General features: G+C 29.3%; 2 protein-coding genes across 2 annotated transcripts in view; one reads left to right on the top strand and one right to left on the bottom strand.

Moving 5' to 3' along the window:
* Positions 1-24,737, top strand: part of LOC119607880 (RNA polymerase II-associated protein 1) — a 79,974-nt gene that overhangs the window by 1,591 nt on the left and 53,646 nt on the right. Inside the window, exons 4-14 of the mRNA XM_037962008.1 lie at positions 61-332; positions 390-556; positions 619-782; positions 842-927; positions 2,329-2,554; positions 2,712-2,863; positions 8,801-9,341; positions 9,405-9,543; positions 9,633-9,863; positions 9,973-10,160; positions 10,284-10,522. Coding sequence (XP_037817936.1) covers positions 61-332; positions 390-556; positions 619-782; positions 842-927; positions 2,329-2,554; positions 2,712-2,863; positions 8,801-9,341; positions 9,405-9,543; positions 9,633-9,863; positions 9,973-10,160; positions 10,284-10,457 — 2,340 coding nt within the window. The 3' untranslated portion in view covers positions 10,458-10,522. The remainder of the gene's footprint in view (positions 1-60; positions 333-389; positions 557-618; positions 783-841; positions 928-2,328; positions 2,555-2,711; positions 2,864-8,800; positions 9,342-9,404; positions 9,544-9,632; positions 9,864-9,972; positions 10,161-10,283; positions 10,523-24,737) is intronic.
* On the bottom strand, positions 872-2,215 carry LOC119607986 (general odorant-binding protein 69a). Its single transcript, XM_037962173.1, has 5 exons — positions 2,080-2,215; positions 1,451-1,529; positions 1,284-1,372; positions 1,117-1,219; positions 872-1,053 (listed from the first exon to the last, which is right to left on the bottom strand). The coding sequence occupies exons 1-5, from the start codon at positions 2,143-2,145 to the stop codon at positions 953-955; spliced, it is 438 nt and encodes a 145-aa protein (XP_037818101.1). The 5' UTR covers positions 2,146-2,215; the 3' UTR covers positions 872-952.

The following is a 24,737-nucleotide window of genomic DNA, read 5'->3' as shown; positions in this document are numbered from 1 at the left end:
TTTATCATCAAGGCGGGCCTAAACAATTTATATTTTATGTTGTAACTTTCTACCTTTAAGACACTACTTGATTTTACTTATGAAAATCCAGGTTGTCATTGGCAACCTTGTCTAGAAGTCTTAAATACCAACACAGATTCAGACGATCCCGACTCAATAGATAATCTGCAAAAACATTTGCAGCAATTACAAGTCAATTTAAAGGGAGCCGCTATCAAGGCCAATATTGAAGAAAACGAAGAAGAAAGTAAAACTTCTATGAGTGATTTTCAACTAGCTGAAACCGATCTAATTGATTGTTTTTTAAGAACTAATATATTACAAAGAATCTAGTAAGTACACATTACTTAAAACTATTTAATTATTTATTAAAATGTGTGATTTTTAAGTTTCATACTAAACTGTGTTAAGCCGGATAATAGCACTGTTTCTTCTTGCTTAAAAATTCTAATACGTTTGGCTCGTTCTGGCAAAGAAGTAGCCTTACAGATAGTTAATAATGATGGTTTAATGCATTGTTTATTTGAAAATTTCCTGCCTGGTTTGGAAAAAGTTGGTAAGTTTTTTTATTTTTTCTTTAACATTATACATTATATTACTTTTTCTTGATTTTTTTAGACACCTCACTTGAAACGCCACCCTTTTATAACTATCCTCAGTACTTGTGTTTGAAATTGTTACGTATTTTAGCGTCATGTAATTTGGGTATTGCAGTCAAATTAATTAATTTTAAACTAATAGATATTTTGGAAAATTATCTCTTTAATAGGGATGATATAAAGGTAAAGTAAAAATTATATATAATATTTTGAAAAAATATTTATTAAAATTTCTCTTTTAGGGTAAACTAATCAAAGTTCAAATTGAATCATTGCGTATTTTAAGATGTTTATTTTTATTAAGAGTGGAAAATAATACACTTTACAGGTAAATACAATTAAAATTTTTGACTTTAATCAAAAAGAAATTCCAAATCTTGTTTTATCATGAGAGGATTATTATCAACATAGCACTGCAAAGTATTAAAGGCAATATTACATTTGTCACTTCCCTCTGTAATGAAATAGATAATGATGAAAAATATGCAATTTTTTGAGAAATACAAACACTATTTACCTTTTGTGCCACAACTATCCGATAACATTGTTAATGTTGGATGTAATTCTTCCGGTAGGACTTGTGTTAAAAGTTCTATACGTATTGTATTGCTTTCATCCATCTAATTAAGAATATAATTTTCAATTTTCAATTTTCATTTCATTATTTGTTTTCATTAAACTTACTATTCCAATTATATCGAATATGCACTGTACATAACATTCAAAATTTTTATTTTTGGGCAATTCTCCCTTTAGACTTGATCTAATGACATCTGAAAAATTAATAGAAGAGAATGGATGATTTAATCAGGCTTTTAAATTATTAACTGAAGGTGACAGCGCTACGTTACCATCTGGTGTTTCTGTTTGATTTTGACAACGTTTATGTAATTTTCTAGCATGTTTTTTCATATGCTCCGGTATTTCCAACTGCAAATAGATAATAATTGTTAAATTATATAATTTGTTTACAAACCTATATTAAATGAATGTAGAATTTTATTCGAGTTTATAGATAACTTAATTAGGTATTCAAATATAAATATCCAAAATTTGTAGAAATTTTTCCTTTTTTAATTTTCTAAAAATAGGAATTAATACAGATTTTAAAGGTGTCAATGAAAAGCACGATTTTGTGTAAGACCAATGTGATGTTGGATTATTTTAGCAAATTTAGAATAACCAGGGCTTTCCATAGGTCAAATGACTCGTGGAAAATCACATTTTTAAATCGAATAAGTTTACGTAACAAATTTCACTTTTCAAATTTCTTTTGAAATTTAAACAACTTGGTAAAAAAAAACTATTTTTAGAGCATTGTTTTTGAATTTGATAATAAATAATCTTAAGTATGTTTTAATTCAAGATCTATCATATCAAATCAAATGGAAACTTCAACTTATATATCAACATCCTTCTTTTTTCGTCGTTTTATTTTTTTTAATTGAAGAATAACTTTTCACAATTTTAAGACACTCACTGCATTAGTTGTAATTACTAAAGTTGCAAGTACTGCAATAATTGTAAAAATAATCCAAAATTTCATTTCTATTTTATATTCTAATTAAATATAATTTTAGCCGTACTATGTATTGTATCGTTTAAAAGACCGTTATAACTGTAAATTTCCCATTGTTATTCATACCTTTATATTAATTTCTAATCCCCATATGATTTAGCAATTTTAAATTTTTATAAAAATATTATTGAATATTGTGCTATTTTCCAGAAAATTTTTATCCGCCTTTCGCTATATGATAGACTGGCACTATAATCATGTCATTTATGAAGAGGGCGGACCATTTTTGATACGACAACACGCAGCTTCTCTACTAACAACAATAAGCAGTATCAATAGTCCGGTGGGTTCAGAAATAACAGCACTGTTGGGTGACATATTGCATGATTGTTGTTGTAATTGGTTTTATAAGGCCATGCGTAATGGTGTGAAAGAGGTAAGAGTTATAATTCCTTTGTTTTTGTTGTTAGTTAATTTTTGATATGTTAATTACTCAGTTCAAGATTTTTCAATTTGTCATATTCTTAATAATTAATATGTTTGCAATCGATGTACAACTTATTAAATACTAATTGTCACTTAAAAATTTTCAGTTTTCACAAGCGACTTTGTTGAGTTCGTGTTTAAATTGTGTTACATGGTATGTTCGTCATACAGATACAGCGCGTTTTCACAACTTTATTAAAAAGTACTTGGATGAATTTATAAAATCAGACAGTTTTATTAAATTTTTAATTACTATAAGGTAAGTTTGTAATCATTTTTTTATTGATTTCTTGTCATGAGTTAATGGTAAGTAATTAAGCTAATTAAAGGTTTAAAATAAATAAATTGATTGTGCACAAGTTTCTAACATTAACATTATTATATATATTATATATATACAGTTAATCTCAAAAATAAGTATACAGAAATACTGACAATTGGTTTTATTTTAAAAAGGATGTTATTTTTTCAAAAATCAAAAAAGTAACACATTTATTTATTAAAAACAATTATGATAATTATTATTCACTACTTTTTTTCTTCATATTTTGGTTCTTTGAGTTCTCATTTAAGCTGAAGTTAAGAAGGTGCAAAATTTACGTCACAAAAGTAAGTATACAGATCATTTCAGTATATATTTGGTTTAATTATATTAACAAAATTTATCGAAATTTTACTTGTATTAATAAATAAAATATTTTTTACACATTTTAAAATATTTTTAATAAAATATTTTTACACAATAACTTGGAAAAAATCTACTTTTAGTTCCGAAATCTTAAAATTTGGGCCGATTGGCTCCGGAATTAATTAGTAGGACAGTTTTTTTTCTACTTCTACGATTTTTTTCCACTTTAGACCCCGGATTTTGGATCTGGTGGTCATTGAGCCCTCCAAATGATGCATTGGAAATAGAATTTTTATCTTTTGAAAAGAGTTGTTATTTCGAAATTAATGTTATATGCATGGATTTGGCAATTTTGAACACAGTACGTTCTTAAAAAACCGAAATTTAACTCCGATTTCTTAAGACTTACAACATAAACTTTAAAATTTGGATAATTCTATATATTTCCTTTAATTTAAACAGGTTTTCCAAATACTCCGATTTCCAAAGCATACAATAATGCTACCAATCATATCTTGATATACTTGATACAATAACCATGTTTTATGGATCGGACATTTTATTTGTTCTAGCAACAAATTAAGATGTATCTGTGTTCAAAATTGTTCAATTCGTATTCATACCACCAATTGAGACTGATTAAAAATCTTACTATTTTGGACAATAATCAATTCAAAAAACTTGTTTTAATTAATGGATACTAGTACAAATATTATTGATATCGCAATTTAAGATATAAATTATAGGAAATCGTCGTTAAATATCGAATATGAACGCTATACTATGTTAAAAACGGCAATGTTCCGCAATGGATTGCAATTATTGTACAGAAACAATTAATTTAAAAGTTAAAATATCGGCTTCCAATGCATCATAATGAACAAACGAGGGATATTATTGAATACCCGATCCAAAACTCCGGGGGTTTAAATAGTCAGATGTTCTTAAATACGAAAAAATGCTCCTATAAATAATATTCAGATCAATTACCAAAAATTTAAATTATTCGGAACAAAAAGTGAATTTTTTCCATGTTATAGTGTACAGAATATTTTATTATAAAATAATTACATTCAAACGGTAAAATTTTCATGAATTTTGTTAACATCATTAAGCCAAATACATATTAAAATTATCTGTATACTTATTTTTGTGACGTAAATTTTGCACCTTCTTAACTTCAGCTTAAATGAGAACTCAAAGAACCAAAATATGAAGAAAAAAGGTAGTGAATAATAACTATCATAATTGTTTTTAATAAATAAATGTGTTACTTTTTTGATTTTTGAAAAAATAATATCCTTTTTTAAATAAAACCAATTGTCAGTATTTCTGTATACTTATTTTTGAGATTAACTGTATATATACCAATTATCTATATATATAAAATTCTAACGTTACTGACTGACTGACTGACTGACTGACTGACTGATTCACTGACTGATTCATCATCGCACAGCCTAAACGGTTGAAGCTAAAGAGCTGAAATTTGGACAGGAGGTTGGTCTCCCGCCAAATAGATCCACTAAGACGGGATTTTTGGAAATTCGAATGTTTAGGGGGTAAAAAAGGGTAAAAACGGGTAAATTCGGTAACCTTATATCTCCTAAACTAGAAAAGATACAAAAACAGTTTAAAGCTTATCGCCGTTCATTTAAAAAATAAACGGACAGGTGTCTGGTACTTTTTTAAAATTCGGCCCCTTTAGGGAATAAACGGGTAAAAACTGTATTTTGGTACTTTTTTCGCACCCCATGTATCTTTTAAACCAGTGCACATTCAAAAAATATTTTTGACTCCTTCATAACTTAACGAAAAAATAAAAATATGAATTTAGTACTTTTTGGATATTCGGACGTTTAAGGGGTTAAAATTGTACCTATTTTTGGTACTTTTTTCATAAAACATTGTTTTTGGTTTATTAACTTATACATATGAATACATAATAACGGGATCCCACTACGATGTTGCAACCTTTTGGAATAGAATTTTTATTTCGTTAATGGGGAGGAAAAAAGTACCAAAAGGGGTAAAAACGGGAAATTTGATTTTATTCAACCACAATGATCCAATTTAGATAAAATTTTTAAATTTAGAAACACTAAATATCCTAATGGGGTGTTATTTGGAACCCCGGTACCAAGTGATATTTTTTGGTACTTTTCATTCTCCAACTGGTCCTTTTTGAGTTTTCTATGATATTGAAATAGAAACATGAAATTAATAATAAAGGGACTTTTCGCTACTTTTTCGTTCTACACAGGTACTTTTTTGAGTTTTCTTTAAAATTAAACCTAGAAACATGAAATTAAGCATGTAGAGCTTGGAGTAAATGAGAATCTATAAAATGGGACTTTTTGGTACTTTTTCGTCTTTCGACTGGTACTTTTTGAGTTTTCTATAAAATTTAACCTAGAAACATGAAATTAAGCATGTAGAGCCCAGAGTAAATGACAATCTATAATAGGGGACTTTTTGGTACTTTTTCGTCCTTCGACTGGTACTTTTTGAGTTTTCTATAAAATTTAACCTAGAAACATGAAATTAAGCATGTAGAGCCCTTAGTAAATGAGAATCTATAAAAGGGGACTTTTTGGTACTTTTTCGTCTTTCGACTGGTACTTTTTGAGTTTTCTATAAAATTTAACCTAGAAACATGAAATTAAGCATGTAGAGCCCAGAGTAAATGACAATCTATAATAGGGGACTTTTTGGTACTTTTTCGTCCTTCGACTGATACTTTTTGAGTTTTCTATAAAATTTAACCTAGAAACATGAAATTAAGCATGTAGAGCCCGGAGTAAATGAGAATCTATAAAAGGGGACTTTTTGGAACTTTTTCGTCTTTCGACTGGTACTTTTTGAGTTTTCTATAAAATTTAACCTAGAAACATGAAATTAAGCATGTAGAGCCCAGAGTAAATGACAATCTATAATAGGGGACTTTTTGGTACTTTTTCGTCCTTCGACTGGTACTTTTTGAGTTTTCTATAAAATTTAACCTAGAAACATGAAATTAAGCATGTAGAGCCCTTAGTAAATGAGAATCTATAAAAGGGGACTTTTTGGTACTTTTTCGTCCTTCGAGTCGTACTTTTTGAGTTTTCTATAAAATTTAACCTAGAAACATGAAATTAAGCATGTAGAGCCCTTAGTAAATGAGAGCCCTTAGTAAATGAGAATCTATAAAAGGGGACTTTTTGGTACTTTTTCGTCTTTCGACTGGTACTTTTTGAGTTTTCTTTAAAATTTAACCTAGAAACATGAAATTAAGCATGTAGAGCCCGGAGTAAATGAGAATCTATAAAAGGGGAATTTTTGGGAACTTTTTCGTCTTTCGACTGGTACTTTTTGAGTTTTCTATAAAATTTAACCTAGAAACATGAATTTAAGCATGTAGAGCCCTTAGTTAATGAGAATATATAAAAGGGGACTTTTTGGTACTTTTTCGTTCTTCGACTGGTACTTTTTGATTTTTCTATAAAATTCAACCTAAAAACATGAAATTAAGCATATAGAGCCCGGAGTAAATTGGAAACTATAAAAGAGGACCTTTTTGGTACTTTTTTGTTCTTCGATTGGTACTTTTTGATTTTTCTATAAAATTTAACATAGAAGCATGAAATTAAGCATGTAGAGCCCGGAGCAAATAAGAATCTATAAAAGGAGACTTTTTTGTATTTTTTCATTCTTCGACTGGTACTTTTTTCAGTTTTTTTATAAAATTTAACCTAGAAACATAAAATTAAGCATGTAGAGCCTGGAGTAAATTAGAATCTATAAAAGGGGACTTTTTGGTACTTTATCGTACTTCGACTGGTACTTTTTGAGTTTTCTATAAAATTTAACCTAGAAACATGAAATTAAGCATGTAGAGCCCGGAGTAAATGAGAATCTATAAAAGTGAACTCTTTGGCACTTTTTCGTCCTTCGATTGGTACTTTTTGAGTTTTCTATAAAATTCAACCTAAAAACATGAAATTAAGCATATAGAGCCCGGAGTAAATGAGAATCTATAAAAATTGACTTTTAAGTACTTAAAATTGAGTACACATATACAATCATCATTTCTTCAAATTAGGGAATTACCAATATTTAAAAATTTGTAATCTTTGTAAAACATATTATTTTTTCCTTGCTAAATGAAGAGCCAACATATTTCTCATTCTATAAAAACCCTTGCTAACAAAGTAGCGGGTAATAAGCTAGTATATATATATATGTATATACCAATGACCAGTCTAGTCTAGTCTATAGTCTAGTCTATAGTCTGGTCTATAGTCTCGCCTATAGTCTAGTCTATAGTCTAGTCTATAGTCTAGTCTATAGTCTAGTCTATAGTCTAGTCTATAGTCTAGTCTATAGTCTAGTCTATAGTCTAGTCTATAGTCTAGTCTATAGTCTAGTCTATAGTCTAGTCTATAGTCTAGTCTATAGTCTAGTCTATAGTCTAGTCTATAGTCTAGTCTATAGTCTAGTCTATAGTCTAGTCTATAGTCTAGTCTATAGTCTAGTCTATAGTCTAGTCTATAGTCTAGTCTATAGTCTAGTCTATAGTCTAGTCTATAGTCTAGTCTATAGTCTAGTCTATAGTCTAGTCTATAGTCTAGTCTATAGTCTAGTCTATAGTCTAGTCTATAGTCTAGTCTATAGTCTAGTCTATAGTCTAGTCTATAGTCTAGTCTAGTCTATAGTCTAGTCTATAGTCTAGTCTAATCTAGTCTAAATGTTGAATAATCTAGAAAAGATTCGTTCCAATTTTAAGTAAACCAATATTTTTTTGATATGCAACGTAACTACAAGTTCTCTTATCGTAAAACGAAACCATAATAAGTATAATATTAATAATTAAACATTAACTATGGTTAACCTCTATAAATGATAATGTAAAACTGACATACACATTTGTGAGCAAATAACAATTTAAAACACAATTTTAAAGTTATTATTAACTTGTTATTTGTGAAGCTAAGTTCAAAATGTTCTCTAAAATAATTAAATCAATTATAAAACTTCAACCACCAAGAAAAGCGATTAAAAGTAGTAAGTGCTGTTTTTACTGAATATTTAATTAAATTTGACAAAAAATTCATAATAATTTTAATATTTAGAGAAACCCCTTGCAGTTGTAAAAACAATCAAGAAGTGTTCGTGCAAACCCTTGATCTGCAAATGTAAAAAAGGACACAAGAAAATGTTACTTTTGAATAGTGATGTAATTCACACAAATGGGATATTGGTTTAATTGATCAATTTTACGAAACAAATCTAACAATAATTTTACTATTAAATTTAGTTACTACTAAGTATAATTATTAGATAATAATGACTGTTTTTGTTTTTTATATTAAAATCAAATAAAATTTTATATCAGTTCATGTTTTTATTGTGTTTGTTTGTTTCTTAACTGGGCATTTTGAAAGGATATTTGAAAAAAAAAAGTTATTTAAATCGACTCTCTAACACTATTACCAAACCTTTTGTACGATCAAATACACAATATTATATTTCATTAATTAGTTAAGTGATGAGCAACAAGTTTTAAATATTGTATTACTCTATCTACAGTCCGTCTTCAATAGTCTTACGTGATTCTGTGGATCGTCGCACTGTACATAATCCTTTGCCAAATGTGGGCTCGGTTATAATGAATGCCTATGGTCCACAGTTGGTTATAGCTCAAACCTATCCCATATACTTGATAACAGCACTCTGGCGTCTAATGGAACTACTTTTAGAAAGAAATGAAAAACATCTTTTTGAAATACTACTCAAACCAGACATACTGGAGCCATTAGTAAACTATTTGCGTTCTTTATCGACACGTTGCAATCGTTATTTAGCAACAAATTTCTTTGGAAAAATGGAAATGAAACTCATTTTTAAACTATTATGCTTTGAAGGCTTTCATACGTATTTCAATACTTCCGAAATGTTGCAAATTGTTTATAATTATCTTTGCTGTTTAACAGCTGAACAAATACCAGAAATTGAAGAACTCTTCGAAAGAGTCATATTTAATACACGCTACATACAAGTAGAGGCAGAAACTTTAAATAAATGGCGTAAAACCTGTTTGGAATTGGTATATCCTCATTACATTGTGGTGGTAAGTAAGGACAGAGTAAAACTACAATTACTTTAGTATATTATTTACAATAAATTATTTTAGTCACCCACCGAATTGACACTGATGCTGCCATTTAGTCAGATTCCGTTATTGCCTTCCGATTGGCCTTATTTTCAATTAAAAGTAATTTTACAAAATTATGTGGAAAACGTACAACATAAAAGCACTCTTGAATTCTCCGGTAACAAATTTACAATTTTTATTGCAAATTATGAATATTAATGATTCCTTTATTTTACTCACTTACATTTTTCATTAAAATATAAACAGAACGTGAAATATTGGAAATGACTTTAAATTTTGTTACACAATTGGAAAAGTCGAATGATAAATTACATATTGCTACACCAACGGAGAAATTAATGTATTTGATGATAGCATTCATGGGACCCGATTCACAATTCTTGGACAAAGACATGCACGAATTATTACGCCAACACTTAATGGAATTTTATACACAATCTCAGAATATAATGTTTCAATTTGATGAGGTTTATCAAGGTAAATATTAATCAAATTTACAGTGATACACACACACATGCATACATATAAGCATGTGAAATATAAACAATGTCCTTGTTTATCATTCCTTTTTTTTTTCATTTTAAAGGCAAGTGCAGATTTGAAAATTTATACGCCTTGTTTGTGGATCATTTTCAAGCTGCCAGCTATGGCGATGAATTGTTTAGTTCCCTAGTTATGATACCTTTAGCACAAAAATACAATAATAAATGGCGTCGACGTGTATGGTCTGATTATGCTTCTGCTTTACGCTTTCTCAACTGTAATGAAAATTTGGTAAGTTTTTGTTTGTTTTTTAATTTTGTATAGTATGACTTTGTTCACCACATTTTTCCTCTACAAAATATCATATTTTATCCTCGTTTGTGTGTTTCTAATATTTCTTGTTTTTGTTTCTAGTTGATTGGTGGCCTTGAGGCATATTTGGAACCGCCGGAGGAGGAAGAGTCACTGATAAGAGACTACAACAATGCTTTAAATGGTAATTTACTTCGTGTAAATACATTACCACATAAAATCGCTACACATCATGTGGCAAAATTTAAAGAAAGTCAACGTTTAAAAAACCAGTAAATTTAAAACAATCGAAATAAAAGAAACTAACTACAAGCAAAAAACCCCAAAAGATGATGAATTATGTGAGTAGCAAACATTTTTGTTAATTGTATATTCTGTACCTTTTAACTTTGGGTTCTGGGGGTGAAAACTAAAGTATAGAAGTCATGAAAAGTACAACAGGCGCCATAATCATATTTTATTCTCAATAAAATTTTATTACATAAAATAACATACATATAAAGAAATTTTCACACATTAGTGGAATATAAAGGTGCGGAAATAAAATTTTAATTTGAGAATAAAATCTGTTTATTACGCAATTTTTTTCTTGAATGAAATTACCAAATAAGCAGTTTTATATTGTGTTCATTTTTTCTAAAGTGGATGTTTTAATATAGGGTTAATTTATCCAACTCCTGATATAATATTTCCTTACACACTGTTTATTATAAAGATTTTAAATTGTTTTTGAATTAAATTTAAAATTTAGGTCATTTTTATAAATAAATTTATAGGCTCAGTTAACAATGCAAAAACTCGGTAATTTGAAAGTATGTGTTTATTTAAGTAGATATTTGTAAGCGAGTAGATATTTCAGCCTGTTAAGGTTAGGTTGATAAGAGGATGTATCTACATCAAATCCGAAGAAATACACCTAGGGCCTAGGCCACTAACGGGTTTGTTTTGCGCTGCTTTTCATTGAAAAATGTTTGTTATTAAAAACAAAAATCTTATATAGTATTCAAAGAATGTCCGATGTTCAAAAACTTAGTTTCCTGGACGTAATTCTTAAGAATATTCCAATCAGTGTTCGTGATGGATGTTATATCCGTAATAATATCACTCCCAAGATATTTGGGTCAAATTTCGATGAATGCCTGACAGTGGCAAAGAAAGTTCTCCAGAGTTTCACTGTCCTCTCCACATGCTATACATTCGTCTGAATCCGCGCTTTCAATTTTGTATAGCTGTTCCCGTAATCTTGTGTTTCAACTCAGAAAACGTATCAACATACTAACCTCAGACCAGAACTGTAAATGAATCAACTCAAATGAATTAGAACAATGAATTGCAATTTAAATGAATGAAATCGAAAATGAGCAATCAAATTCAAAAGCAGATTTAGGGCAAATATAAAATGGAAATTCCTCAAATCAAATGAAATAATTCTGTACGAAAATTGAAAAGATTTGGCACTGGATCCGCACCTCATCAAAGACAACATGGTGTTTGGAGTATATTTCTTCGAGAAGAACTAATTTTTATTTTTAGATACTCCGAACGACAAAACACATTTAATATTCAAGAGTCAATTAATAATTTTTTAAATTTTCACATATGAACTCATAACATCATAACTAAATCTAAAACCAAGAATATTTTATTCGAATTCATCCTTCACCTTTCAACTTTCAGTAGATTTGTAAGTAAACCTACAGTGTGGATTTACTAACAAAATCAATTTATATATCATGAATCGCCAATTCCTTTTTCTAATTCATTTGAATTAAGTCAAAATCAATTCAATTCAAATGAATTGCAATTCATTTGAATTAGAAACAAATTGCAATTCATTAAACAAATTCATTTGAATTGGAAACGAATTGCAATTCATTTACCATATTCATTTGAGTTGGAAATGAATTGCAATTTATTTTTACCAAATTCATATGAATTGACTGAAATTTCATTCAATTCATTTTTTATGTAATAATAATTAATTCAAAATTTGCTAATTCAATTAGCTGCCTGGATGCTGGTGTTGTTATTAGATAAACGGTGGTATATTTCTGGGTCTTCAATATTGACCACAGGTCTACTTTGTGCCCCAATTTGCAGCCATCCGTTTAGCAACGGATTCCTACGGGTATTTGCTCTAATGTTCCTCTTGACCAATACATTTTATCTGGGATCAGTGTTTCAAAGTTTCCGACAAATTCTGTGTCTGGTATGCGATTGGGCACGTCCGATGATTGCGTATAACCTTCCAATGTGTCCAGTATACATTGATGACGTGCCCTATAACCGCTTTTGGCCAGTTCGCGTAAAGTTATGTTAAACAAAGTTATAATAAACAACTGGGACAACCTCGTGTTGATTAAGTTCTTCCTTTTCTTTTTTATTTTTCTGACCACACTTGTAGTTTTAGCGCTTTTCCTGATTAGTAGTTGTAATAGTAAAATAGAGTTCCTAAATCATTTAGTTATGAATTGACGTAAACCTACCTTATCTTAAATGTATTGTAAAAGTAAAACATCAGGAAAGTGGTAAATTATACAACATGTTTTGTTTTTATTAATAATTCTGAATGTAACAATACACGCAATAAAGTGATTTTTCGCCAGTTACTTCAAAGTTGAAAATGGCAAATCAACAGTAGCAGTAAATAATACTATAAAAGCGCTTAATTTTTTAATATGATATGAGTTTTATTAAATCAACAAAATTCCTGAGAAGTATTTAAAATATTTATAAAATTTTCCAAATGAAATGAATACCTTTAATATTTTCATTAAACTCATTGTTAATGTCTGCAAACAGTTTAGAAACAATAATGAAATTTGTAATGCTGTGCAATAGAAAGAAAGAGAAGTCTTGTATAGATAAACCAAATATGCCAACGAAACTTTAAAAAGTGTCTTAAATCAACGTTCAAGGACAATTGTATTTGTTGGAGCATTATAAAGGTTATTTGTAGGTAATCATCCTAGAATTTCACATAATTTGTAACAAGATCGTTGAGGCTGTGTAAACTTTTTGTTTGCAATGTTTAAAGGAGTAGAAGAAATTTGCTGTAACTACGATTATCCTGTTGCTTACTTTTTTTGGTTTTCTTATTTATGTCTATTGTGTTCAGAGTGGGTTTTTTTATGAGTTTTATTTTTAATTTCTTTTCTTAAGTTTCTTAGTTACATTCTAATGATTAAAAAAATTACATTTATTAGGAAGTTTTAATGACATTTTTCAAGGTTTTTTTAGATGGTGTAAGTAGATTTAAAATGAAAATAAACTTGTTAACTTTAGATTAAAAGAGTTCAAGATTAAATTTTGGAAAGACACATACAGTCAATGTTGGGGCAACATACATTCATATTTAATTTATATGGTTGAATTTAAAAATATGTATTTAATGAAGATTTAATTATATTCGAGCCTGCGATTGAGCGATTATCATATAATCTATCAGTTTTATCAATTGAATTATTAATGACAAACTAACTTTCTGAGGGCTTTGTAAGGTGGCTAGGGTTAATTATGGATGATTATCTTAGAGTTTTGAGACGAATTTGGATTTATACAAAACTTGTTTATAACTAATCTCCTACCAATTCTTAAGTCAATTTCTGAAAAGGACTTCAAAGCAGCTAGAGTTAAATATGGATCGATCCAATTCCTAATATATATAAATATCTGTATGATACAATTTCCTATTTAATGTTGTAGGGTATAAAAACTTTCCACTCAGTAAACTGAAAAATTATTTCCAATTAATACCCAAAATAATGCACGTCACGAAAATACACGTGTTTTTTTTTTTTTTTGCAAAATTTAAAAACATCACATAAAAATACCACAAAAAACAAGAGACACACACAAAAAAGGGTTAAATTAATTAATTCCATTTTATGGTCACTGAATATGGCATTATCTAATATTTAACTAAATACAATAACAATTCAATTCAATTAGCTTTAGTTATTATTATTAATAACTTTATTGGAAAAACATCTCACGTTCAAAACAAATATTTATTAGTAACAATTCATTGGTAGTTAGTATTTATCAACATAATTTTTTGTGAAATCCGCAGTAGACAGACAGACATAGACATTTTAAAAATGATAATTTCTTTTTTGCATTTTTGTGTGCCAAATGATAAGTTTTCAAGTTAATTTTTGACATACATTTGATATTTTTAGTTTTATTCATTTTGTTTAAATTGTTGCTAAAATATTAAGTCAACTTATTAAATACAAACTTAATTAAAGTGATAAATTAATTATTTAGAGAAATTGTTATTAAAAACAACTACATTAATACATATTCTCATTTTACTTTCTGTTCCATTTGTAATGTTTTTTTTTTATCATAACACAATAATACAAAATGACTAATGAAATCCGATTTAATTATGTTGGAGCTTGCTAGTTATGTTTTTGACATAATGAACTATTAAAATTTTGCAATAATTTAAAATAATTAATTCTTTACTTGATTTTTGATAAATATGTTTGTTTTAAAAACATGTTTAACATAACATTAAAACTTCGAACTTAAGTTCGAATTTTCGACTATATCTTAAAAAGCTTTAAAATTCATTAAATCTTTATATCATCCCGCTTCTTGGTGTTATTGCAATCCGGGGGAAAAGGTGCTACCAATACCTCTAGTCTGCCGGTACTATAAACTGGTGATGATCAAATGTATCCTCGGTCTTTCCTTGAAATGTTTTGACATGATGTCGAACCAGAGAGCACATTATTTGGTACCACGGGAATTGGTAGGCCACAGGGCAGAGTTTTGGACTTTGTCTTGTACGGGTTATTGGAGAATATTGGTTAAAAGACTGATGCACGAAAAAGTCTATAATTCACGATAAGTTTTGTGCTGTTGCCGAGACAACAAATACCCCACAGAGGATGTTTCTTTGATGAAAGACCTTCATCTTGATGTATTGCAATCCCGGGGTAAAGAGGTGCTACCAGTACCTCTAGTCTGCCGGGACTATAAATTGGTGATGTCATTTCACTCCATGGCTAGTCCTTGGAATGATTTGACATGGGGTCTAACCAGAGAACCACATAATCGGGAGGCCAGTCCTGTTTGGTCAGTTGGTTGAGGTTCCTTCGGGATCCGCGTAGTGGCTGTGGTTTAAACCAAAATTCGCGGGAAGAGTAAGTTGTGTCTAAAAGACTGATGCACGGTGAAATCTATCTTTCGCGATAAGTTCGGTGCTTTTTATACAGGATGAATTTAGGGGTATACGGAACTCATCCGCCCATATAACTATAGTGAGTCTGTCGTATGTTGTTCTCTTATGAGTGTGTCGGATAAATGAGAAGTGTGCAGGGTTGAATGGTGATGCAAGTTATACCATTGAATTTTCCTTCCTTGTCCAGATATGTTCAGAGTAAACTCTATGTGTCACTGTGAGTAAGAACAAAGTCTCGGCTTATTTGATGGATTCGTACTTCGGTCTACCGGTTACGTCTCTAGGTTGTCTAGGCTGTTGCCGACTCAATAGAGGCCATCCCATCTGCATGGTTTTAAAATAAAGTTATGTTTTTGCATCTCGGAAGTTAAGTAACGAGTACTTGAGCAAAGTGTTTGTAAATGGATCCGCAGAACCATGTACAAAAATTGCCACAAATGGGCGGTGGTGAGTCGCCAAAAAAGCTCTCCTTGTGGGTGAAATAGAGCACCGTAATATTAGGCCTTCCAGGCAGGTGTTCACGTAAAGCACTTCGACATTTTGTGGTAAACGCTCTTAAAGATTTTTGTCCAAATTTTCACTGAACAGTTCTTATTTTATTTTTTATGAAAAACAATACATTTAAATGTCATTGCAACTAAAATACATATTTGAGAAAAGATACTTTTATCCAAGGACTAGAAATAATTAAATTACAATTAAAAATATGTTTATGCTTTCTTGATTTCTAAGATAAATGAAAAGAAATTGGAATTATTTGTTTGTTTTTAATTTGCAATAATTCCTTAATTATATAATAATTCAACCATGATTCATTTATTATTTTTGCCAATAAAAAAATACCAAAACACGAATACCAATATATATGTACATAAGTCAAAATAATAGTTTCTTTTTTTATATTTTGGAATTCAATTTTAATTAACACCACTTGACTTTGGAATACACATTTATCTACTTATATACATATTTTATAATTTATATTTGTGTTTTTTGTTTGTTTCATTTTACTCTACAACGTAAACCACTAATTAAATTATTTTATTGAAATAGCAACAATGACAACAACATCAGCTCTTCTGTAATAAATTTCTATATAAAATTTTTGTTCACACACAACAGTGACAAACAGTCAACCCAAATGAAATCTTTGAACAATTGATGTTAAATATCACCCTCGCCCAATAAATAATTGTTTTTGTCAACGTTTTTTTATTTCTGTTTTTTTCTTCTAATTGTTTTGAGAAAAAATATTTATTGGGTTGTTAGAAAAAGTTAATTCTAAAGTTTTTTAAAGTTTATCTAGTTATCTATTTTATTTTAAAATTTTGCACTAAAAATAGTCTAGAAAATTTGTTTAAATAAATACCAAGTTTTTTAAATATTTTCTTGATATTTTTCTAAAAGATAAACTTGTCCAGTGTTCTATTTGGTTCGAAGTCAGATTTCAATAAAATGTGTTTGAATTAGAAATGTAGGCATGTCAACAGATAAGATTATTTCTCCCACCCAATATTTCATTGACATACTAAAAAAAAGTGCAAGTTAAATAATGAAATAATTTTTACTTTTTGTCTGTATGTACGTATGTAAGTACATTGAAAGATAGTAAAAATAGTTTTTGTAGCGTTTTTTGTGTTTTTTTTATTATAAAATATAAAAATATAAATTTTAATTAAAAGACATAAAACCGTTAAATAAATTAACATGCAATATTGAAATCATGTAAGAATTTAATTAAAAAATAAGAAAAAAGTAAGAAACAATGTCAAATGTCTAATTTTATTAAACAACAATTCAAACAATTACTACAATTCGTTACGCGTCTATCATGTGATATTAAAGAGTTAAAAAATAAAGTTTTTTTTTTAAATTTAAATCAGATAAATATTTTTAACTTATAGTAGTAACCTTGGGGTGAACTCTCAAATTCAATTCGAAAGAAACATGTGCGAATTTGTATTCCAAATGGAACGTAAAGCACTACATAGCCTAAAATGGCAAGACCTAAGAGATCAGAGTCATCCAAAAAAGATTTAAGAAATTAGTTTACGCGTGTATAGGACAATTAGATGAAATTTTGTCTGAAAATATTGTTATGAAAACAGAAATCAATACGAAAGGGTTAACTAACTAGCATACAAATTGTCATACTGTCACACTTTTTGACATTTATGATTAGTAAATCTGACAAATCATCATGAATACATGAACAACCCTATCAAATTATCCAATAAGTAGTCATCTATTCGCGGAACTTTGTGACATTATCGTCGATCTGAGCAAGCTATTTTTGGACAGTTTACAACGATTTTTATACCCACCATCATTGTCATTTCGTTTATAACAAGTCGAAATATTGGTCATAGGCCAAGTATACATATTCTGGGTCCTTGTTAAATTCTAAGACGATCTAGCCATGTCCGTCCGTCTGTCTGTCTATCCGTCTGTTGAAAGAACGATAGAGTCCGAAAGGATAGAGCTGGAGGGTTTAAAAAATTTCCACAAATATTTCTTATAGGTAAGGTTTGTTTGGTATTGCAAATGAGCAATATCGGTCCACTTTTACAGAAAATTACTTTAACGTACATTGCTGGTTTAAAAATACGACTACAGTGATGAAATTCGTCGTAAACAAGTTTTGTATGAAGCTTAATAGCTCTACAAATTTTTATGAGAATCGGCCTATAATTGATCCCACCCCTCATATAAGGTCCCCTTGAGAAAATTACCTTAACACTTATACTGGCTTAAAAATACGACTACAGTTATGAAATTCGTCGTATCCAAGTTTTGTATGACCCTAAATTGTTGTACAAATTGTTATAAGGATCGGTCTATAATTGACCCTAACCTTCATATAAAGTGCCCTATAGAAAATTACCTTAACGCTAATTACTGGCTTAAGCATACTAGTACAGCGATGAAATTAGACGTAAACAAGTTTTGTATGAACCAAAATTGCTCAACAGAATTTTATGATGATCGTTCCATAATTGACCATACCCTCCGTATAAGATCCCCTTCAGAAAATTACTTTAACACTCATTGCTGGCTTAAAAATATGAATACCTACATTGATGAAATTCGACATAAACAAGTTTTGTATGAACCAAAATCGCTCTAATTTATTTAAAATTCAAAACTATCGGTCCTTGCCTGACCCTACCCCCCATATAACGTCCCAGTTATGAAATTCGACATAAGCTACTTTTATAGAAACGTAAATCTTCTTACCGAATTACACGAGGATGGGTCGGTAATGGTTCCTACTTCCATATGAGGTCCCTTATTTAATTTCTTATTTAAAATACTAGTATAGCAATGAAATTCGACTTAAACAAGTTCTATACAAAACAAACTCTATGTACAAAATTTTAAAAGTATCGGTGCATAATTGAGCCTTCTCCATAAAAGAGAAAATTGCTTTTACGATCATGACGGTATTAATAATACCGAAATCTACCTACCCTACTTTACACGAAGAGTATACAAATAAGTATAACAAGCTTTTACCAAATTGTTTTTATTAATTTTGTACTTTAAAACAATAATTTCAAAAATTTAATTATTAAATCAATAATAGCGGTAAAATGGTAGTAAGTGAAACCAATATACATTTTTACATTCAATTGTAACAAATTAAATGTGCTGATTATTTGATAAATACATACAATTAACAAATGACAGAATGGGCAGGCAGCATATTGTAAATGTAAATCATTATCTTAAATAGAAAGTGTTAATAACGAAAATTTATTTACAATTAAATTATGATTTATTCGTAAAATAAACATTTTTTAACTTCCTCATTAATCATTCATCTCAAAGAGTTTATTTTATTTGTGTGAGTGTGTTTGAGTGTTTAAAAAAGGCGACAATTAATTAATTAATTGATAATATAATTAATTATATATACACCCTATTTGCAATGTTAAATGCTTGATTTCTGATTAATTTGGAATTCTGTGTATTTTTAAAGTTTCAAGTAAATGGCTTATTTGCTATCAAGTTTTTTTTTTTAATATTTGTTAAGAAATTTCTTTAAGTGTGAATACTTGTGTTTAATTGCTAAAAGCTGATAACAAAATTTTAGTCATTTTTAATTTATAGCAAAAATATAAACAAAAAAATAATGTGAAAAAGTTTCAAGTTATAAAATTGCAATTATATGTATGTATGTAAACCCAATAGTTCGGGGAGCCTGTTTCTATTATGTAGGTATAATGCTTACTAAACAAGTGACAACCCATAAGTTACGAACGTATAAGAACTAGATTACCTGTGATGTATAAAGTAATCAATTGATTTATAATTGCTTCAAATCAAATTCGATTAAACCAAAAACTTCGACATCTTGAAAAAGGGATATTTTTATTACTTGTAAAACTACTGGGATTTAATAAGTTGACATTGTTTGAGTGATTATTGTTTAATTGTATTCTCATTAATCGAAATAAAATACGATTGGTTAGTTTATTTTACAGAGAGTGTTGGATTGATAGAATTTGAAATGTGTTTTATTAACTTGGATTTCATATACAAATAATTTGAATCAATGTTTAAAAATAGAACAAATAATTTTAATTAATAATTTTTTACATTTTATTGATAAAGTGGCGTTTTATTTTTACAATAAAAAATACCAGCTATTATTTTAAATTTACACCACAAAGATTTACAAATTAAGTTAAATAAATTTACAATAAAATTCTCATCATATAAATTAGATATTAAATTAGTTTGTTTAAAAAATGCTTTGTCGGTATTTTCAAAAAATTCCTTTAGGTATGAATTCTTGTTAAAATTAATTTTTAATTGATTTAATAAAATAAGGGAAAGACAGATAACCTGTCAACGAAAATGTGTTAAAATAAAGTTTATATTTGTGATAAATTAACAAGTAAGAGTGTTATATTCGGCTGTGCCGAATCTCATATACCCATCATCAAAACGTATGCCTTAAAAGGAATGCTCCCCTATAAACATCAGGGTGATATTACACATAAAATTAACTGAAGAGGACCTTCTATGAGAGATAGGGTTAATAATTGACCGTTTTTCATAAAATTTTTTTCTTTACATTGAATATAACTTCCCGACACTTTCCGCATGAAATTCGGTAGGAAGATTTACGTTCCTATGAATGTTTCTTATATAAAATTTCATAACTGTTAACGTATTTTTAAGCCAGTAATGACCGTTAAAGTAAGGGGTAGGGTCAATTATGTACCGATCAACATAAAATTTGGTACGGAGATTTTGGATCATACGAAACTTATGTGTGTTAAATTTTATAACTATAATCGTATTTTTAAGCTAGTAATGAGCGTTAAAGTTATTTTCTGAAGGGGACCTTATATGGGGGGTAGGGTCAATTATGGACCGATCAACATAAAATTTGGTAGAGAGGTTTTGGATCATATGAAACTTATTTATGTCGAATTTCATCGCTATACTCGTACTTTTGAAACAGATATGCCAGATAAAGCTGTTTTTCGGGGGTCCACTTGCATGGAGACTATCCGAAAACGTGGACCGATATTGTCCCTTTTTAAATACCAAACAAATCTTACCTATAGATAATGTTTGTGGAATTTCAGTCCTCTATCTCGTTCCGTTCGGACTCTATCGTGCTTTCAACAGACAGACAGACGGACGGACAGACATGGCTAATTCGTCTTAGAATTTAATAAGGACCCAGAATATATTAACTTTTGTCTATGACCAATATTTCGATGTGTTACAAACGGAATGACAAAATCAATATACCCCCATCTTTTTTGATGGTGGGTATAAAAATTAATTAGAACCTTAATTTAATTTGTCATTTCACATTTTTATTAAAAAAATATTTATTTGAATTTAAAGTTTATATGTATAACCCTGAACGATAAAATTTTTTATCGTTCTTTAGTCAATTTTGGACCAAGTTCTTTCGACTCGTATTTTTAAATAAAAAAAGGTCCTTCCCTGAAGGGGGTAGAATCAATTACCGATCCCCCCAAGTAGTTCGGTAAGAAGATTTCCTATAAAAGTAGCTTATGCCGAATTTCATAACTGTACTCATCGTTGCAAGGTTACAGGGTCAATTATGGACCGATCCTCATAAAAATCTGCAGCGCGATTTTAGTTCATACAAAACTTGTTTATTTCGAATTTCATTCCTGTACTCAATTATGGACCGATTCTCATAAAGTCTTGTGAAGCGATTTTTGTTTACATAAAACTTGTTTGTGTCGAATTTCATCACTGTACTTGTATTTTTAAGCCAGTAATGGGGTTTATTTATGTCATCTTCTAATATAATAGGACTTTATATGGACTATAGGGTCAAATATGGTCCGATTCCCATAAAACATAGTAGAGATATTTTGGTATTAATAAAACTTGTTTATGTCAAACTTCATCACTATAATGGTATTTGTAAGCCAGTTATGACTGTTAAAACTTTTTCGGGAGCCACTTGTATGGAGGCTATGCGAAAACGTGAACCATTTGCTTAACCGAACAAACATTATCTATAGGGAATATTTGTGGAAAAATTCAACCCTTTAGCTCTTTCCGTTTGGATTCTATCAGACAGATAAGGTATGTATGTACTTTTGTGGGTCTATGACCAATATTTCGTTGTGTTACAAATGGAATGACAAAATCAATATACTCCCCATCTTTTTTGATGGTGTGTACAAAAATGTAACGACGACATTTTATACAAAATTTACAAAAATTATGAATATATGTAATATGACCCTAATAATCTCTCTAGGGTTAAATTATTGTTGTCCGTCATGTTCAAGCATACATGTTTAATATAGTTCGAAGCGAACATGTTTGTTGCAACCAAAATTTTTATTTCTCCAATAGTGTGGGCACACGGTCGTGGAGACATTAGTTTTCCAACAGAGTAATTGTTGTTGTTGCTGATGGCACATATTTTTGCCGGTTGTTGTTAAATATTTTTTCTGTACGAATTTTCCCAAATGCTTTGCAACGCTAAAACTTAAACACACATAAATATAAAATTATTTATTTTGTGGCCTAAATTTAGTAAAGAAAAAAAATATAACAAGACCATTTTTGACATTGTTTTTTTTTTTTTAAACTGGTTTCCTTTTGGGCCTGATGTTGCTTGCTGATAATGACTCTGTTTTATGTAGTAATGGAAGTTGCTGTATTGTATGTTTAATACAGATCGACCGAATAATATCTACTCAGTTTCGGATTAAGTTTATAAAGAGTTTAGACTAACTATAATACGCTCGTAAACTTTCGTATAATTCTAGGTTATTTTTAATCGGTTTTAGGAAAAAAGGAAAATTTTAAATTTCAAGCTTTTAAGTATTTTGAAACATTTTTAGAATAGACCCCTTTCTGCTTTGATCGAAACTATTAGTAGTTGGACGGGGCAAAGTCTGGGCAAAGATTTAACAGCTTTTGTTTTCATGTCTGCTCGCATATTCTGGGCGTTTTTTGCCAATAGTCTGGTCAGATTTCAGTGGCACATAATAGATAAGACACATACGATATCTTACGCTTTGTAATGGATTCATTTGTCGTCGCAAGTAATAATTCGATGCATATATGAATTTCGTTTACAGCGTTCAATCAGATTTTCGGACATGCAAATACGTCTTTCAAGGTCTCTTGACTTCAATTTGTATGATATATGTATACCCTATATCCTTGCTACTTTAGTAGCTCCCAATAATTGAGTTTGGGTTCTGTTGATATATAAGCTTTACAATTGAGATTGATTTGTGAAACTTGTCAAAAGTTTCGGTTTAAAACGCATTAGTACCTAATTTTATATTCGGTTCTGCTGTAGCTCTAAACAATCGAATTTCGGCCGGATGCTAATGTTTATTTTGTCAACAACATGTGTCAAAGCATTGTTTCTGTACATTTCGTTGTGTTTAAGTAAACGAATGTGTTTGAAATTTTGGGTGTGTATGTAAATACTTGAACCTCAAGCACAAAAACACTTTATGCCTACTCGCTCCACAAGGTTTAAAAACCCGTAATAAGTAATATCAGGTTCGATTGAAAAGTCCTTTCAATATAATACCTCATTAAAATCCACAAAATCATTGAATTTATTTTCAAATCTTAATTATATTTGGAATATACACAAATCTGTATAATTAGTTCTAATTATACGAATCATCATCCATCATCGTTATGAACTCCCCAGCAAGAGAAGAACTGAAAAAACAAGTAGCATTTACTACATGGAGGAACTGAGTATAATACTGTCTTGTAATAGGAAGTCCTTTTTTCGAGTCCATCTATTTAAAGTGTTCGTACCTTCATAGTTTTATTTAATAACTTTTCAGCTTAACCTCGTAAACAATTACACTTTCCCATTTCCATTCGCATTCACATGAACGCTTTACTATTAATACTCGTTATTTATGTAGTATGTACATACTACCACAAACTTCCAACGCTAAGATATTTGTTTAACTCTTTGTATCTTTTATCGTTATTTACTTTTGTATAATTTTTTCTTTGGCTTTAAGTAATTGTTGAAAAAAATGGAAATCAGTTTAGAAATTTACACTTAAATACACCATTTCAATAATTTTAAAGTGTTTTTTGTTTATTATCTGTTTTGAAAAATCCTTAAAAATACTCCGTCAACTGAAAAGCTTTCTTTCTGTCTGATAAGTTAATAATCTTAAGGTTTTATTTATATAATTAAAGGTTATACAAATTTATTTTTTTAATTAAGTTAAGGAAAAAATTGTGAGGAATTTTCTTGTCTTAAATTATTATAATTAAATTCGTATGAAAATTCGAATTAATATATAAAAATTAATGTGTGTTTGTATATTTCGACCGCTGGTCCGATTTTTCTGAAATTTTCACAGTGTCTTTCTGTATTTCTTTTTACTTCAAAATTTCAAGTGTTCAAAACTGCAAAAAGTAAAGTCTTCAAATCTTGTATGGACAACTTTGGGCAGCCTACCCACAGTGGGCGTGGCACCTCTCATATAAAGAAAATCTTAAAATAGTGTATATGAGAAAATATAACAGCACGAACTACTTTGACATCAATCTGAACAATTGGGTAATAAATTGGCGGACCAGATTTTAGGTGCTTGGTAGCTCCCATATAAATTAAATACAAATATTCGTTTTGGAACTAGAATCTTAAAATTTTGTTCGAAGAACTTTAATAATAATAAAGCATTTATCTTGATTATACCTTGATTCCGACTTATTTAAGCAATCTTTTGATGAAAAACTAAATTTCTTAAAGTGGTTTTATATGATCGATAGGAGCAAATATGGACCCGATAAAATCTACTGGATAGATTTATATTTAAATAATATTTATCTGTGCTAAATTTCATAGC

This window comes from Lucilia sericata, unplaced genomic scaffold (assembly GCF_015586225.1).
Source record: "Lucilia sericata isolate MDLA Ls3-8-SP2 unplaced genomic scaffold, ASM1558622v1 Contig000021F_arrow, whole genome shotgun sequence".
In the NCBI taxonomy this organism is placed as follows: domain Eukaryota; kingdom Metazoa; phylum Arthropoda; class Insecta; order Diptera; family Calliphoridae; genus Lucilia; species Lucilia sericata.
Note: the sequence above shows the minus strand (reverse complement) of the source record. Positions and strands in the feature narration are given on the sequence as shown.